Source organism: Eretmochelys imbricata, chromosome 3 (genome assembly GCF_965152235.1).
Source record: "Eretmochelys imbricata isolate rEreImb1 chromosome 3, rEreImb1.hap1, whole genome shotgun sequence".
Lineage (NCBI taxonomy): Eukaryota > Metazoa > Chordata > Testudines > Cheloniidae > Eretmochelys > Eretmochelys imbricata.
In genome coordinates, this window is record NC_135574.1 from 83,813,197 (window position 1) to 83,831,129 (window position 17,933).

Consider the following 17,933-nt stretch of genomic DNA (forward strand, 5'->3'; position numbering starts at 1 on the left):
GGAGTTTGTAAGGCTATTGTACTGTGGCCCTATGAGTTAAAACTGGAAGCTTGCTATGTTAAGAAAATAGCCCTGAAGCTTACTCAGATTGTTGCTTAAAATTAACCCTCCCTCCCCCCCAATCACCTCTGTTTACTATGATGCTGCTAGCATTATTGGGTAGTTTTCTATGGCAGCAGGCTCCTGAATTCCACAGGATACAAGTAACAGACTCCACTCTCCTCAGAGGAGAGTTTAGGGTGTGTACTCACATCACTTTAAGAATAACCTTTACAAATTAAAAGCACTTACTAACTCTTCCCCTTATTCCCAAAGAAGTTCATAGGCTGTCTTCACTGCAAAACATCCCTCAAGTAGCACAATAATTGTGTTAGCAGCAGATGAGTTGTGCTACCTCAAGCTGCAGCACATAATCCCTCAGGCTAGCTGACAAATTAAAAGCATCAGCCGAAAGGGAAAGGAGAGAGAGATTCAGTTAAGGGATAACACTTGACTTGTAACTCTACAGTGAAGACTAAAGTTAAAAGTTAGTGTTAAAATCCCAGTATAGACGAGACAAGTTGTTGTTTTAAAATGTTAGCTGCTTGAGGCTATGCCCCAGCATTTGCCTCTAATAGTTTAAAACAACAACTTGCCTTGACTACACTAGGATTCAGTAGATTTTTGTCCTAGCATAGGAATAGTCAGTGAAAGAAGAGTGACTAACATCTCACATTACTGCAGAGATGTTGCAAACTCTGCCAGTGCACATTAGAATCCAGCATCAGGTGCCCTTCCCTCAATACCATGAACGGTGTCCAGTGGCTAGAGCCCTAGCCCAATCCATGTCTGTCACATTCTTCCTGTGTGACCTTGGGCACATTAATCACAGGTTCTTTTACAGCTGGGAAATTTAGTACTAATCTTCCTCAGAGGGGCTAAGATGAGTGTCAGGGATTACTACTCTGCAGGAGCAGTTTCACTAAGATTCACCCAGAAGGCTGAGAACACTTGTTTAAAAGCCACAGAATGAGAGACAATATTTACAAACTGAATAAAACCAAAAAATTCATTCAATAAATGTGATTTTATTTGTCAATTTGGTTTTCTGATTAGATTTGTTTTGCATTTCTTCCACTGAAGACAAAATACAAACAATACAGCAATGTCTGCAAGGAACATTCATAAGATATCAGGTTTGATAAATATATATTTGCACAAGGTGGTTTCAGGAACAAGTCAGATGATAAACAGCTTGAAAAAAAGTCACTACTGTTCAGTGCTTAAGCTCTGATTTTTAAAGAGGCAGCCTAATGGCAAATAAAACTACCCCATGGAGACAATCTAAGGAAGCTACCTTCTGCTTCAAAACACAACTAAGAGGACCTGAAAGTTCTGTTAGTCACATGCTAGTAGCTAGCACAGACTACCTGGCACTGTAATTTTGCAAGGAAGCTGTCTCAATTTTAACAAAACACAAAACAAAAACCATAGCAAGGCAGCCTAAGCACATGTCTGGCAACCTAGACTGAGTTGCCAGACAGAAACTAAGTCCTAGCTATGATTTTATCAGCAGCATATGGAAGTTAGTCTGTCTAGCAAGGCAAGCATATAGGCTGCTGCACAAAACTTACACCTTCCTAGAACAAGACTAAACCTATAGTTCTGCAATAACTGTGCATTACAAAATTAGAGCTTCCTTAAGATTGACATCAATGGCACCAAGATCCTGGGTTTCTTAAGTCTTGGTAAGTAGCAATTGCTGACACCAAAGGATTATTTTAGTAACTAAGGCAAGTTCCCCCCATTGGTTGTTCCAACAAATCTGAGGCCAGAGATTTTAAAACAATTAAGGCACTTGAAAAATGATTGCTTAATGAGCACATTTTCTAACATAAATCAAGATCAGTGTGAGACTAATTCAGTTACTGTGTAAAATTTTGCTAAAAATGCTTTAATCAAGTCCAGGTTTAACTCTAGCTTTGTTTTCCTTAAGTGTCCTGTAGCCTTTTGCTGCAAGTTTCTAAGACCAAAATGTTAGACAGAGCTTTTAGAGAATTAGGCACAATACTAAATAAAACTTTTATGAAAAGTGGGAGGTCTTATTTGTCACATTATAGAAATAAGTGCATAGAGCATGTTCCTCTGCCCAAATTAAGTTATGAAACAATTTAAGGAGAGGGGAATGAGACTAAATGATTTTACAATATAAGGCCAAGGATACACCATCCAATCCAGACAAACAGTGCTTGCTGGAAGTTGGGTGGTCAGTCTGTTTAATAAACCTGAGCTGACTGCCTGGCTTTTGTCAGGAGTACATTAACCTGAAATTCTCTGAAGGTACAGCACTGTCTGGTAACAATTTTATATAGCAAGTTTAGTTTTCTATGCAGCATAACAAAGTGAATGCTTTCCAAGGCAGAAGAGCATGAGGAAATAAAACTCACTGCAACTAAAATGCTTTTTCATTTACTTAAGTTATAAAACCCATACATTGCCATGACTTAATTAGTAATCATGCTGTCAATGTTTAAACACCCAGTTTAAGGTAAACATTTCAATCATGCAAGTCAGTGGCTGCATAAGGCTATAGAATTTCTTCAAAATGGGGATAAGGAACACCATCCATTTGAAATCTAGTCAATTTTAATAGTTAAAAAGTAGTTTTTCAAGTGCTGAGCCTGCCCAATCCATTTCCAACATTATCTTATATTGTTTCACTCCCATAGTGCTGCATCAAAGGCCCACACAAAGAGGAGGAGAAAGTGTTTGTAGGAAGTGGAGAACAGTGAAACTTACTATGCACAAAGCAAACTCTTTCTCTGTTCTAGTAATCTTGAACGCCTCTAATAATAATAGATAACATTTTTTCAGACAAATGTGATTTAAGTTGGCGCTCTTTTGAAGTCAGGAATGTGAAATTATGCTATAGCCTTCCTATGCCTGCCTTGTTACAGGCCAGAAATAGTTTGAGACAAGTGAAAATTTAGTTCACCTTCAAAATTAGTCCAATATCCCAGTCCCTCATTCACAAAAGAAATCAACCTCTCAAAAGGTCAGAAAATAAAATGTTAGCCATGTTTTTGTTGTAGTGAATGTTGAGATTGGAAGGGTGTACTCCGCTTTACTCTATTAGGCTAGTACTGCATCAGCCTTTAACTTTGATACAAATAAAAATGGCACAAGCATTTGAATTTGCAACCCTAACTTTCTCTCTTTAAGGCACTGGACTTTATTTCCTCTTACATGGAGGGGAAATATTCTCACCACCCTTTCAGTTGTAACAACTAATGGCCAAATTTAAGAAATTAATGTGCAATACAATTCCTGGTTGGCATCTTTAATTCTCATGTAGAAAAATATGGGTATAGCATTATTTTCTTCCAATAGGATATTTTATGAAGACAGTTTCTACTTCTACAAACCTTTGTTAACCTTCCTCGCAGTACACTACAAAAGCCACAAGCTAGCACAAATGGTATTTCACTCCCAGAAGTCAGTCACTGATAATTCATATGTTGATAAAATGATAGGGATACCGCACTTATGGTTGATTAAATTAGCCTCCACAATCATCATCATGAGATTGTCTACTCAAGACTGTTACCACTGAATACAAGAATCATTGAGAGTCTACATTTGGCATGTCAAGTTTAAAAAAAAGAAAAGTCCCACAGCTGCAGCCACTAAGGAAAAACAAGAATCACAAGGACTCATGCAGCATATGGAGTACCTCTGCTGAGCCAGAGATGATTCATACCACCTCTTGGCAAGTACAGTGTTACAAAAATATCATCCTTTCAAAAAGTCTTCTTTTGGAGATTTAAAGGATATTCTGAACTGTGGTGTTCCATGTGGGACAGAGAATATATTTTGTTTCAGTGAACTACAGGTGTTGGGCTACTAGTCCATTGTAAAATGACAGGCTCTAGAGAGTATGATAGTTCCGATCTTTGGACTTGCAGAATTTATACAGGAAGAAGATTACAGCCTGCAGACCCAGAACAAGGACAATCCCACCAATGAAACTGGCAGCATCAAATGTAGACTTGTGAGGAGCTGGTTTAGGGGGACTCTCAGTAGTATGGGTTGTACCTGTTAAATAACAAATTAATAGATTATAGTTTAACAAGAGGTAGTATGGGTTGTACCTGTTAAATAACAAATTAATAGATTATAGTTTAACAAGAGGATGTCACATTTACAGTAAATATTAGTACAGAATTTGGGGTTTTCATTCTTGTACTGTGAATCTGTTCAGCAAGAGGTTTGAAATTAAACACGGATTAAGAAAGCACAGTGTGTATGCCTGACAACCCCTAAGCATGACATTTGCCAACAGTTCTTCACTTCCTTCCTTAGTACTCCCAGGTTTGAGGATCTAAGCAACATTTACAGCAATGGCTTTCAACCTGTGATCTGCAGCCTATATCTAAGATTTCCAAAGGGGTATGCACCTCTATCAGGACTCCCACAGAAGGCCAAAAACAATTTTCCTAATGAGGTGAAACCCTTTCTTCTGCTCCCCGCCCTAAGCTATTGGTTCTGCTCATATTTAGTGAATGACCTTACTAAAGTCAATAAAATCTCTGCTTGAATGGTCTCCCATCTGTTAAATAAAATCTTCTAGTAATGTGTAACTAAAAGATTTAGATCTACCTCATCACAACACACAGGGCATTGTAGCCATCACCAAATGGATAGGCTTTTAAAAACTACCTCCCCCTTTTGAATATATTTCATTAGGTGGTATAATTTCAAGATCTAGCCTTTTAAGTTGGCTCCTATTGTTGTTGCCCAACACATGTTAGTGCAGTGTTTCTCTACAACTGGTCCATGGATCAGCACCAGTCCCTGAAATCTCCTCAACAGAGTTTAGGAAGGAGCAAGCCAGTCCCTGGTATTAAAAAGATTGAGAAACACTGCATTAGAGTATTTTACCTTAACCCAGGGTGTCAGGAGTGCAATATTTTAACTCAGTCACCGGACTTCACAAGTTCCTCTTGTGAAGCTATTCTTAACATAGCTGAAATGAAGCCAAACTATTAATTTAGCCAATTCACTTATTTTGAAATTTCACTGAGCAGTGTTTGTTACTGTCAAGGCAACATCTCACAACTGATATTCCACCCTGATAAAAGGTAATTGTGGCATGCAAGATCATGACTTTCTGGCATACCTGCTGTTACTATTCTTCACTACTTCCTGTCACCTAAGTAACATTTTTATTTCCAAATAAGCTTTTCCAAATAGGAAGACTTAATTTTTTTTTTAAATACTTAAACTGTGACAATAAAAGAAAAAAGTTACCTGGTGTACTGACTGTTGAGAGAACTGGAGTACTTGAAGCAGTAAATGAAGCAGCAGGTGAAGTTGCACTGGTGATGTTAGCTGTTTTGTAGAGAAACATCTGTACATTTTGAACTTGGAAGTATCACTTTTGTAAGTTCTATTTTTGTAATTGCTTCAGTTTTTATAGGTTATCATCTCACTCACGCAAGACCAACCACCCTTAAAAATGCAGACTATGTACACATAGAATAGAGGTACTTATGCTGTGAAGTTAAGTAAATTTTTTATAGACAAATTTGTGAGCTGTTACTACATGTATATTTAAAATTTAAGTCTTGCTGCAGTATAGTTACCTGAATACTTAAGGCTCTCAAGCTATTATAAATGGATTTAGTTCATTAGACAGTATAGTTCTTTATTGTGTGTGGAGCACTAACATAACTGTGATATTTGAAACATCTAAAATATTTGAGACAACTCCCTCAGCTAGAAATCTGTTTCACTTACACAGTAGAACTTTAGTTTTATGAGCACTAATCTTACGAATAAGCAGTTATATGGACCAAATTTCCTGACTGGGAAAAAAAGTAAGTCACAACAAAAATGATGTAGATGAAGAACAAGTTGACTTCCCTTCATATTCCCATGTCTTCAATCACTAGCAATTCCTTTGTAGTGATTTGTAGGACAAGACAGTTGTGCATTGTACCTACTTAACTGAGATGTTCAATTTTATTCCCAATTAGTTTGTAAAACAAGGGTTCTACCAAAGTTTGCTTAAAGTTATCTTACTTAGCCCAGTATCAGTTCATTACAGCAAATATTTCTTTTTTACCTGTGGTAGCATTAGCAGCTGTGGTAGCAGCAGTAGATGAATCTGTGGAATTGTGTGTAAAAAATAAAAACTTACAAGATTGTAACAAACATAAAACAGACTCCCATTTAAGGACAGTAAAATGCTTAATGGATTATGAAGGCTATTGTGAAGTAGCAAAAAGATTGGAAGAGTTCACTGCACTATAGTAACACTAAACTGTGGGAGCAGAATACCTCAAGCAAACAAAATTGAGACACGCATATAGTGTAATTCAAGCCAGAAACAGACTAACAGAGGCCAAGCCTGGACTCTCACCACAAAGCTCAGCACAAGTGTTATGGAACGTTCCAACCAGCTACCGCAGACTCTGAAGAGTTGCTGTGGCTAACTGGTGGGTGCACACCCAGGCTTTGGATCTGGAAACTGGGCAGGATATGTAAGATTTAGGCATCCAGTTCCCCTTTGTGTCTTCAAAAGTCTTCCCATAACAGTTCAAGTTCAATTTGGAGCGAGATTCCACAAGCAGGTATGCATTTGCTCTGGCTTGCTGGGTGATTAAAATATATATTGAAAGCTGGGACATCTTCAGTGGTCCAAAAGGCTGAGTTTAGATAAAGCTCTCCTTCCAGTGAGTACCAGAAAGTAAAACCTGAGCATGCAGTCTAAGAAGCTGTTAGAACTTTTAAAAAAGAATTTGGTTAATAAAAGCAGTTTGCTAGAATATATATTCATATTCTAAGTACTGATGACAATGCATGTTATTTGGGGCAGCAGATTCATTAAGATTCCTTTCTAAAGTGGGCCCCCACCAAATTCCCAGGATACAATCTAACAGCTCTTGGATATGCAGGAGTCAAGTAATACTTGGTATAATGGGAGAAACAGGATCACTGCAAACCTAATAGGAACGGATTGGAGTTCTACTACTCATTCTGACATTGTCATGTTAAACTGCCAGTTAAGTGCTGTTTTACTAGAAAGTGGTTTACTAAAAAGTGGCATTCTGGGGTTCCATATTCACCTTAGTGACTCCAGGGCAAATGCAATCAGTTTACAAAGAGGTTTTTCTAATTGCCAGTCCCTAAAACAATCTGAAATTAGAAGTGAAGCACAACGTTTTAGTCCTGGGTATTTTTAGTAAAAGTCACAGACAGGTCACAGGCTGTAAACAAATCTTCATGGCCCAAGAACCATCCATGACTTTTACTAAAAATACCAGTGAATAAAACTGGTGTGTCTGTGTGCGGCTGCCCAGGGCCCCCGCGGGTGCTGGAGGGGGGTTTGGCAGGGCCAGCACGCTCCCTACCTGGCTCCATGCTTATCCTCCCGCCACCCCCAGTAGCAGCTTGGGTGTGGGAGGGGCACAGGACAGGGTGAGGCAGGCTCTGGGTAGTGTTTACCTGGGGGTCTCCCTGGAAGCTGCAACATCCCCCTCACTCAGCTGCTAGGCGGAGGCATGGTCAGGCAGCTCTGCATACTACCTCCGCCTGAAGGCACCTCCCTGCAGCTCCCATTGGGTGTGGTTCCTGGCCAATGGGAGCTGTGAAGCCAGCACTCTGGGCCTAGGCAGCTCACAGAGCTGCATGGCCATTCCTCCACCTAGCAGCTGAGCAAGGGGGATGTTGCTGCTTCTGCGGAGACCCCCACATAAGTGCTGCCCAGAACCCACCTCACCCCATCCCATGCCCCAACCCCCTCCCACACCCAAACTCTGCTGTTGGGGGGTGGCCCAACTTGGATTTTTTTTTTTTAAGTGAAGTAAGCTCCTTAATAAAAGACAACAATGTGTACAGTGTTAGCATACAAGAAAGCATATTTTACTCTTATAAATGTAAATCTAGGTTTAACTGGACAATTCTCTTAAAGCTTACGTACTATACAGATTTATACAATTGGGGCTTATACAATTGATACAAGGTAGGTTAGTGGAGGCTGGTAACTACAGCGCTGGAAGTTGTAAAGAATAGGAAGACTGTCTCAAATAGATGACTCTTAATGCAGTCTTTTCCAAGTTAACTTAAACAATATCCAGATACTTACAAAAACACTCTGAAATGGTAGTACAGTTAAGTCTTGTTGCATTTTCACAAGAAAAGTTTGATCCTGTCCAAAAAAAAAAAGTGATATCAAGGAGCAGTAGGAAAAGGTATTTTTATATTGACAATTTCTCAGAAATGAATATTATGCTTTATCAATTACAAATTATGTTATCTCATAAAACGTCTTAACGTTCTACGGGGGATTCCCTGGGGATGTCAGTCTCTTGGCTATTAGAATTAAGACGATTTCAATGGACAAGATTTAATACACGTGAATGTGTTCCACCATTAATGACATTAAGTATGTTTTTGTAAAGCAAAAGTGAACAGTAACATTAACTCACATAAGCACTGTAAGCAATCTGTGTAATACCTCTTGAAATATATTCTACTTACAGATACCTGCTTATGTACCATTTTGAAAAAGGTATGTGGATATAAACAGTCAGACAAGTTTAAATAAAACATTAAACGCACCATTTAGTTTACTGTTACTATGTTTGAAAAAAAAAAAAACTAGGGCAAAAATACTCCAGGCCCAGTTCTGTGATACTGCACAATGACTTCCACTAAGAATAAATGGAAGTTGTGTGATATATCTAAAGCAGAATTTAACCTCCAATTTAAGAGGAATTCATATTTATCTGTTTTGATCAAACTGACAATCCATATTTACATAGCAATTTAGTGTTAATGTAACCTGTTGAGAAGTTTCAAGACATTTAGCACACTTATTTGTCCATAGTCCTCTCAAACAGGCTGTCCACAATGCTTCAAATTTTGTCAGAAAATTCTGGAAAGAGACTACATATACTGAATTTGTAGTGGAAAGAACCTTTTGAGAGCAACCCAAAACTGGGCTGGTAATGTTTGAGACTTGCTTTCCATTAACTATGGAGAGAGATCCTCCATAAGACCTTACATGGGTAGTCTACATAACCATGTATTATCCCATCACCACTACCCTCATTTCCTCTTCTTGTTCTAATTGTTTCATCCACTTTTGTGTTGCATGTTTAGAATCTAAACTCACTGGGGAGGGACTATCTTAACACGTTTGATCAGTGCCCAGAACAATGGGATCCTAATTCTGATTATGCCTTCTGGGCACAATATAAAGAAATAGGCTAACTTACATAAAAGGATTGTCTACTGCCCAGTCTTCTCTTGGGGCACTTGAGATCAGGACTAGATTTAACAGTTCTGTGGGATAATCTCAAAAGGGACTGCAATGTTGGAATGCTTGTCAACTTTAACACGTCAAGGTCCATCCATAACCTCCTTACCAGCAAGACAAAGTAACTAGTTTACTGTCTTTTGAGAAGTCTGCTGCACAGTTAGTAGCTAAGATTTTCTATGGTGCTTCAGGTACTTTGGTTAGCGGGCCTTTAAAAATTCTGTATTTATTTGTATTTTGGGCATAATATTCAGCTGCCTCTGGGTAAGAATTTAAGATTAGTTTAACTTTCATGTCTAAGTGTTTGTAGTTTGTGTCCATTTCTGTTTTGGGATCTTAAGTTTAGAACAATTTTAAGATAGTGTTGCTTTTCACTATGTTATCCACCAAAACAGAGTTACCATACATCACCCCTTGTAAATGTTTGTGAAATCAGACCCAAAGACATATCTAGTTATTGAATATTAGTTTTTCCAGATGTTTACCTTGGCACTGACTCCACTTGCATTTTGGAATAGCGCTATTAACACACTCACTGCAGGTTTTAAGATCTGCACAGCTGGCTGAAAAAAGGAAAACATTTAATTATGGGCCAGTTTATCATTATCAGAAGAGCAACTCTCTCAAAGATAATGGGATTAGTTTTCTAGCATTTTTAAGAATCACAGATCTCAGTTTTACTTATTAGCACCTATGAATTGAGGACCTCCATAACACTCTCAAAAATGTTTACATATGAACTGAATCAACTCCCCAACAAAGCATCTTTATTTTCAGATAAGAAGCTGTAGCACAGAGAAGTGACATGCCTAAAATCACAAATCCCTGGCACAGAACCCAGATCTGTCAACACCTAGTCTTGTGGTCAACCCATAGGATTATCTTTTTTCCTCAAGTATTGTTAGTGACTCCAACTACACATGTATTAGGCTCAAGTAGATTCAAATGCACTTTACTCCTGGACAACAAAACTATTGCTATTCCAATGCCATGCCCCAGAAATGCCAATTATACCTTATGTAGCGGTCTCCAAATATATTTATTAAAGCTCATAAGCATCTAAATAGAGAACAAAGATGTACAAGAGCAAAAAGAACTAAGGGTATGCCTATACAGCAAATAAAAATCCACAGCAGGGTCATTGCAGTGGATTTGGATTCACAGGGCTGGGGCTGCTTCACTGCTATGTAGTTGTGTGGGCTCAGGACTCTAGGATCCTGCGAGGTGGGAGGGTCCCAGAGCTCAGGCTCCAGCTGAGCCCAGAAGTCTACACAGCAGAGAAACAGCCCTAAAGCCTGAGCCCGAGCCAGCTGGTATGGCCCAGCCAGGGGTTTTTCTTTGATGTGTAGACGTACCCTAAGTCTGCCAACAAGACTTCAGAGGAGTATTTTGAACTCTCCTGAAAAATGATCCCTCACTCTCACAGATCTTGGGAGACAGACCAGTCCTCGCTTACAGACAGCCCCCCAACCTGAAGCAAATACTCTCCAGCAACCATACAACAAAAACACTAACCCAGGAACCTATCCTTGCAACAAAGCCCGATGCCAACTCTGTCCACATATTTATTCAAGTGACACCATCATAGGACCTAATCACATTAGCCACACCATCAGGGGCTCATTCACCTGCACATCTACCAATGTGATATATGCCATCATGTGCCAGCAATGCCCCTCTGCTATGTACACTGGCCAAACCGGACAGTCTCTACGCAAAAGAATAAATGGACACAAATCTGACATCAAGAATCATAACATTCAAAAACCGGTAGAACACTTCAACCTCTCTGGCCACTCAGTAAAAGATTTAAGGGTGTCAATTTTGCAACAGAAAAGCTTCAAAAACAGACTCCAAAGAGAAACTGCTGAGCTTGAATTAATATGCAAACTAGATACCATTAACTTGGGTTTGAATAGAGACTGGGAGTGGCTGGGTCATTACATATATTGAATCTATTTCCCCAAATTAAGTATCCTCTCACCTTCTTGTCAACTGTCTAAATGGGCCATCTTGATTATCACTACAAAAGTTTTTTTCCCTCCTGCTGATAATAGCTCAACTAATTAGCCTCTCACAGTTTGTATGGCAACTTCCAACTTATCTGTATCTTCTTACTCTATGTTCCATTCTATGCATCCGATGAAGCCCACGAAAGCTTATGCTCTAATAAATTTGTTAGTCTCTAAGGTGCCACAAGTACTCCTGTTCTTTTAACAGAAAATAAGAGTCAGTTAAAGACTTATGGGATAAAGCAACAAAACGGAATTAGTTAATGCTGGCCTAATTGGTATAAGCCCTCACTTGTTACAATTGTATCAAAAGAGCGTGGACATTTAAGCACATATTGTAGCTGATAAAACAAGTATTAAAATTTGACTTTTCCAAACTCTAGAACTCTATCCTGGCTCCTGAAGTGGACAAGTACTATACAATGCTATAGAGAACAACAGTCTAAGCATTAATAGGAATAATTGCAACTAGACCTGACAGCTGTGGATGGTAAGAGAGGAAAACGTCCCTCAGGGTTCAAATGCCAAGGTTACTACATTGCAGAACTGGAAATCCTGAATACCAAGACTGATCTTTCCTTTCTGCTTAGCATGCATCTTCACTCATATGGGGACTGTTACTAGTAGTTGGAGATAGTGGGGAGCAAAGATACTAGGTAACTGAAAACCAGGAATGGCTTATAGGACAGAGTCCACCCACTCTTACTGGGTTTCTCAACAGGTGTGACCCGATACTTCTGTTTTCGTAAATAGAGAGTCAGCTTGTCTAACTTCACCCTGCTTATTTTTTGGAATACTAAGATCTCTTAAGGTACATAGCATATGCAATGCCAGCCTTGACTAAAAGTGATGTACTGTTTTTCTTGGAGAAACTAACGGCTTCTCCACCTGAGAGTGAACACATCTTTTAATGCTGAATCAGAAGTCCAGTTGTAATTAGAGATTATCCTTAGACTGGAACCAGACCAGAAATGTCCCGTCACTTGGATATGCACCCATGCCCTATGTTGCTCATGTCTATCAAGATGTCAGTCAGCAATGGTTTCCACATTGAAGTATGCCACAGATACTACTGAGATCAAATCATCCAGCCTCTGAAGCTGAATCTGAGCAGACATCTGCTGACTCAGATAAATCCTCTGCCAGACTTCAAATGTACTAGAACAAGAAAGCTTAGAGCCGAGCTTTGTCTTACAGCCCCAAGATACCTGCAGACATCACTCTTGAAACAGCAGCTCTTGCCACCATATAAATTAAAGGTAATTTATTACTTGAAGTCAAGGCATTCACCTGGCCTGAGTGACCTTTCACATTTCCTTGTGAAGAGACTTAGTCACACTAAGCCATCCGCACTGACATTTGGCAATGTAGACCTGGAAATCCACATTTTGAGGTGAAAGTATAGACTGGTAAATCCTTCAGCCACATGAAGGCTGCAGCAATGAAGCTCGGGATTCTAGGGTCTTGAATTCAGCCCTTTCTTCTGGATAAGGCTGCCTCAGAATTATGAGAGGGGTGTCTTACTCAAAGACATTGTTGCCTATTTCTCCACTTTCCAGGAAAAAGGGGTTCCTTACACCTTTTCATCTTTACCAGCTCATCAACACAATGTGAGGACACACCAATCCTATTCACATAGGAAAGCAGGTCCAGTTACCCATCAATGACTGTCAATTCCTAGAGAGGCATGGATCCAAAAAAATCAGTTCAGTCTGCAGGTTCTCCTCTTCTGTAGGGATTGTGACAAAGTTCCTCCTCTGTCTTGGTGGGTCCTGCGCTTATTGGTGGATTTGCTTACCTCAGAGGTTCACAGCAGCCCTCAGTTTGGCCACTTCATGGCTCAAATCTGCTGTTCACTCAGTTAGCCTCATCACTGGCCAGCATAGGGAAAAGGAAGAAGAACAATCCCCGCAGTCTCTGCTGATCCACCTAGTGGATCGGGGAACAGGCCAGAGACCTTCCCCTCTGATGGAAGCCACAGTCCAGGTCAATTCCTCTGGTATCAAGTAGAGAGTTGGGGGGGATGGAGGGAACCTGGGCCCACCCTCTACTCCAGGTTCCAGCCCAGGGCCCTGTGGAATGCAGCTGTCTAGTGTGGCTCCTGTAACAGCTGCATGACAGCTACAAGTCCCTGGGCTAGTTCCCCATGGCCTCCTCCCAACACCTTCTTTATTCTCACCACAGGACCTTCCTCCTGATGTCTGATAATGCTTGAACTTCTCAGTCTTCCAGTAGTATGCCTTCTCACTCTCAGCTCCTTGCACACACACCACAAACTGAAGTGAGCTCCTTTTTAAACCCAGGTGCCCTAATTAGCCTGCCTTAATTGATTCTAGCAGCTTCTTGATTGGCTGCAGGTGTTCTAATCAGCCTGCCTTAATTGTTTCCAGAAAGTTCCTGATTGTTCTGGAACCTTCACCTTACCCAGGGAAAAGGGACCTACTTAACCTGGGGCTAATATATCTGCCTTCTATCACTCTCCTGTAGCCATCTCGCCTGACCCTGTCACAAGATGTATATGGCTAATGACTATACCCTGAATAGAATCAGAATAGCACTCATCTTCAGATACTTCGCCTTAATGCCACACAAACAGCTTGGCACAGCACTTCAATGGAGATGGCAGGACAGAAGTTGCTGCCAAAATAAGGCATCTGAGAACAGCTTTGTTGAGGTTCTCGGTGCAGACTGCATTCTCTTTAGACTGCACCATCTTTTTGTTCTGTTTGTACATTGCTTATCAGATAGGGACCCAGTCCATGACCAGGGGTTTCAGACACCACTGTAGTACAAATATTGGAATAATAAAGTTGTGTCTGCCTGACCACTGTGGTACAAGTATACCACTGCATCATCTCAAAAATGGAACTGTCAACTTTGACCCTGAACCTGAATGACTGGAATAATTCAGTCAGAACGAGTCAGATCTTCAGATGCCATCCCAGGTTTCACAAGAGTTCTCTAAAAGGTTTCACTTCGGGGCTCCATGAAGTCAAAAGCAGCAATGAACTCCACAGAGCCTCTTGATTTCAATGCTTCTGCAGAGAAAGCTTCTCATCTCAAGAGGAACCGAAGCTCAGTACTATAGACTTAACTGACAAAAACTGCAAGTTCATAAGGTGCTGCTGACCCGCTTACATGACACAACTGGAGTAGATAATGCTACAGTGGTTTCAGCCACTCTTCAGTTTGAGGAGTGACTGGAAACTGCTCCTCTATCAAAACTCTTCACTTAAAGTCCCACATGGATTTACCCTGTCCTCTTATGCTGAAGAGGATGATGCACATCATATCAGGACACAGAATTACTGGCAGAAGTAATACAAAAATACCAATTATATGAACAGTCAATATGATTTTACCATATTAATGACTCATATCCAGTCTCATTTTGTTTCAAACAAAGCTATAATGGCTTTTAAACATTTGACTGTATAAACAGCACTAATTTTGTCCATGTGATTACACATGCTGTACTTGGATCTACTACATTTATTTATAAATAGAAGTCATGATATTTTTATTATGATCTTTTAAATACATTAAGTACTGAAATTCTCACCCATAGACATCTCTGCCTTATATTTCCCTAAATCTGATGTACCAAGACCAGTACTGAAGTGATTAAAAACATGGTAATCTAGTGGATTAAGCATAGGATTAGCAATAGTGAGCCTTGGTTTCTAATGCCACTGAATTCATGTGAGGCTTTGACAAATCACTTCCCCCACAGGCAAGTACTAATATTTACCTTTCGTACAAGGTCATTCTGAGAATGAATGTTTAAACAAAATATTGGATAGGACAATCTTCAAGTAATTATAGTTAAGGCTACAATTTTGTTAGGGATAATTTTAAGTAAAAGTCAGGGACAGGTCATGGACAATAAACACAAAATCACAGAAGCCTGTCCTGATTTTTACTAAAAACATCCCTGACAAAATGGGGAGGGAGGAGGGCCCAGCACCCCGCCCCCCACGCCCACTTCAGAGGCTGGGAACTGTAGGAACCCCCATTGCCCAGTGGCTGGGAGCGGCCCCTTGCAGGGCTGGGAGCTGTGGGTGTTCCCGCTGCCCACAGTGGCAGAAGAGCTGCGGGGGAGGCCCTCCTGCCCCTGAGCAGCTCTGGGGTACCTCTGCTGTCGCCAGCTGCAAAGCTGTGCCTCCCCCTCCTCCTGCTCGTGGCCACTGAGCAGCTCTGGGGTCCCTCTGCCACTGGCAGCCGTGAGGTGGCCCTGGCTGTGCACAGCAGCTGAGCCACTGCAGGGGGGACCCCTGCCAGCAGCAGTGACTAGGCAGCTCAGGGGTCACCACTGATGGCAGGTCGATCAGTTGCAGGGGCTCCCGCCACCCACAGCTTCTGGGCAGAGGCTGTGGGGTCCCCCGCTGCCAGCAGCCGGTAGCCAAACCCCTGACATAATCTTAGCCTTAATTATAGTGATGCATTTCCTTGATGTAGGGAGTGCCAATTAACACTTACATAAATAAATACTATATAACAACATTAAGTTATCTAGAAACATGCAATAAACTATTGTAGATTTGAGTACCTGGCTATCAAAAACTCCAACGTGACAGTTTATTCTCCTGACTACTCAAGAACAGGATCTGTAGCTGGTTACTCAGTTTTGCTGCGCTATTTCCTCCCAGTGGTCTTTGCACTTTTTTATACCAACTATAAATCACGGCTTCGGGAGGCAGATCTGGGCATTTACTGCCCTGGGTTAATCAAATCTGTTAAGTGGCTCTGCTTGTCCTCCTCCTGCCGTAGCAGGGGGAGCAAATGCTGCAAGCGGCGATTAACACCAGCAAGCTGCGCTTTCGGGAACTGGATCCAACACCAGAGTAAAAAAGCTGAGTGCGCGTGCAACGGAGCCGGCTACCGCCGAGTCTCCTGGGCAGCGCGCCGCGGGGGGGTTGGGGGGGGGCAGCGCAGGGCATTGGGGAATCACGGCGACAGAGGCGAGCTTAGGGAGACGCCCCCCAGCCCGTGTAGCTGCGCCGGTCACCCAGGGCCCCCCGCACTGGGGCGCTCCGGCTGCACTGGGCCCTGTCAGCGCCCGGCCCGGGGACGCGCTTCCCACCCCACCTCACCCCGGCCTGGGAAGGCGCGAACTCCTGCTGGGCACCGGGGCATGGGCCCGCCACAGCGCCCGAATTGCGGGGTGGGGGGCGGGTGACCCCCGCCGTTTACAGCCCCCGGCCCCAGGAGGAGCCGCCCCAGGCTCGCCGCGGCACCCCCAGCTCCAGCCTCACCTGCCGCCGCCGCCGCCGCCACCCACCACAGCAGGGCCAAGCAAGCCGTGGCGAGCAGGACCCTCGGCGTCCGGCCCATAGCTCGGTGTCTGGCTGACGGGGCGACTCAGAACCCTCCGCGACCAGCCCCAACGACGCTCACTCTGCAGCTCCGAGCCCAGCTACGTCACGTGAGCAAGTGGGAGGGGCGTGGCGCTGACCTCGTACGTAGCAGTGACTGGCCCCGCCCTCGCTCAGGATTCGGTCCGTCCATTCGTGGCTCCTCACCCTCCACCCCTCGAGTACATGGACCAGTCCCCCAGCCGAGCACCAGGGCGGGGGCAGAACGCGCCCCTTCGGCACGTGACCGCATCCCGTGATGGCCGTCCCGCCCTCTCTCAGGCGCTCCTACGCCGCTCTAGCCTCCGCGCCCCACTGCCGGGGGCTGGTGAGAGGGTGGGACAAGCCCTGACCCGCCCCACCCCCGCGCGCTGCGCGGAGCGGGCGGGGCCTGGCGCGGCCGCACACGGGCGGGGCTGGGGGAGGGAGTGGGCGGCGAGGTGGAGGCGCTGGCTGCCGGGTCCAGCCTGTCAACGTGAGGAGCCCCCAGTACGCTCCGAGCACGGGGGCCGTAGAGCCAGTGGAGCAGGAGAAGGGGGGGGGCAGCTGAGGCTCCGCAGAATCCACCTGCGCCCCCCTTTTAGCGCCACGTTGTGCACAGACTTACACCGTGTTCAGCCCATTAACGCCCGCGGGAGCTGCAGGGGTGTAAACGAGCGTAGGCCTTGGCTTTTGTCCGCTGGCGCCGCTCACACCTCTCCACGTACCTAGCTGAACACCTGTCCAGAGTGCAGGCGCTAAGCCACCCCAGGCTGCATCGTTCCAAGGTTTGTTCTCTCACCGCCATCATTCGTCGTTGTAAGAGTGCCAGGGACCAGCTCCCCTTAGGCCCATCCTCCCACGGTGGAGCGGGGAATGCCTTGCAACACTATAGTGAGGGTCAGGGCTCATATCTATAACAGGTATAGGAACTATTCAGAGGCAGTTTAGTAAAATAAGTATTTAAAAAACTAATGTACACAATACATCCCCCCCCCCCCCCGCCATGTGAGATTTGGAAAACAGACAGGAAACCTCTTAAAATAAGCCTGCCACTCCATTACTTGTCAGTTTGACTCCATGTTTTTCTCCAAAGTTTGTAGAAAGGAGAGCAGTGCAAGGGAAGAAGTGTTCAGCTGATAATGTGAATACAGCCAGGAATGTTCTCCTGCACAGAATCCCATTCAAGCCCTATGTCCAGTTGTAATTTAGTGTAACCAGCTGCAGATTCTTAAAAGGGAGACGGTTCCTAAAACCCAAAAGTGAGACAGGTTAAAATGCAGC

At 43.0% G+C, this 17,933-nt stretch overlaps 1 protein-coding gene across 2 annotated transcripts; it reads right to left on the minus strand.

The window, feature by feature from the left end:
* Positions 1–1,047: 1,047 nt before the first annotated feature.
* On the minus strand, positions 1,048–16,733 carry CD164 (CD164 molecule). Of its 2 annotated transcripts, none has more exons than XM_077812913.1 (6): positions 16,580–16,733; positions 9,790–9,869; positions 8,129–8,191; positions 6,107–6,148; positions 5,290–5,370; positions 1,048–4,074 (listed from the first exon to the last, which is right to left on the minus strand). In XM_077812913.1, exons 1-6 carry the CDS (start codon positions 16,648–16,650, stop codon positions 3,908–3,910), a joined length of 504 nt encoding a protein of 167 aa, XP_077669039.1. In that variant the 5' UTR covers positions 16,651–16,733; the 3' UTR covers positions 1,048–3,907. The 2 variants fall into 2 exon arrangements, with proteins under 2 accessions (XP_077669039.1, XP_077669038.1); XM_077812912.1 differs by having other exon boundaries at positions 9,790–9,867; positions 16,572–16,733.
* Positions 16,734–17,933: the final 1,200 nt, after the last annotated feature.

Coding starts and splice junctions, on each gene's coding strand:
- CD164 (XM_077812912.1), bottom strand. CDS start 16,650: ATGGGCCGGACGCCGAGGGTCCTGCTCGCCACGGCTTGCTTGGCCCTG. Junction 8,192..9,789: donor CAAGTGGAGTCAGTGCCAAG/GTAAACATCTGG, acceptor TTTTTTGGACAG/GATCAAACTTTTCTTGTGAA. Junction 4,075..5,289: donor CTCAACAGTCAGTACACCAG/GTAACTTTTTTC, acceptor GTTATTTAACAG/GTACAACCCATACTACTGAG.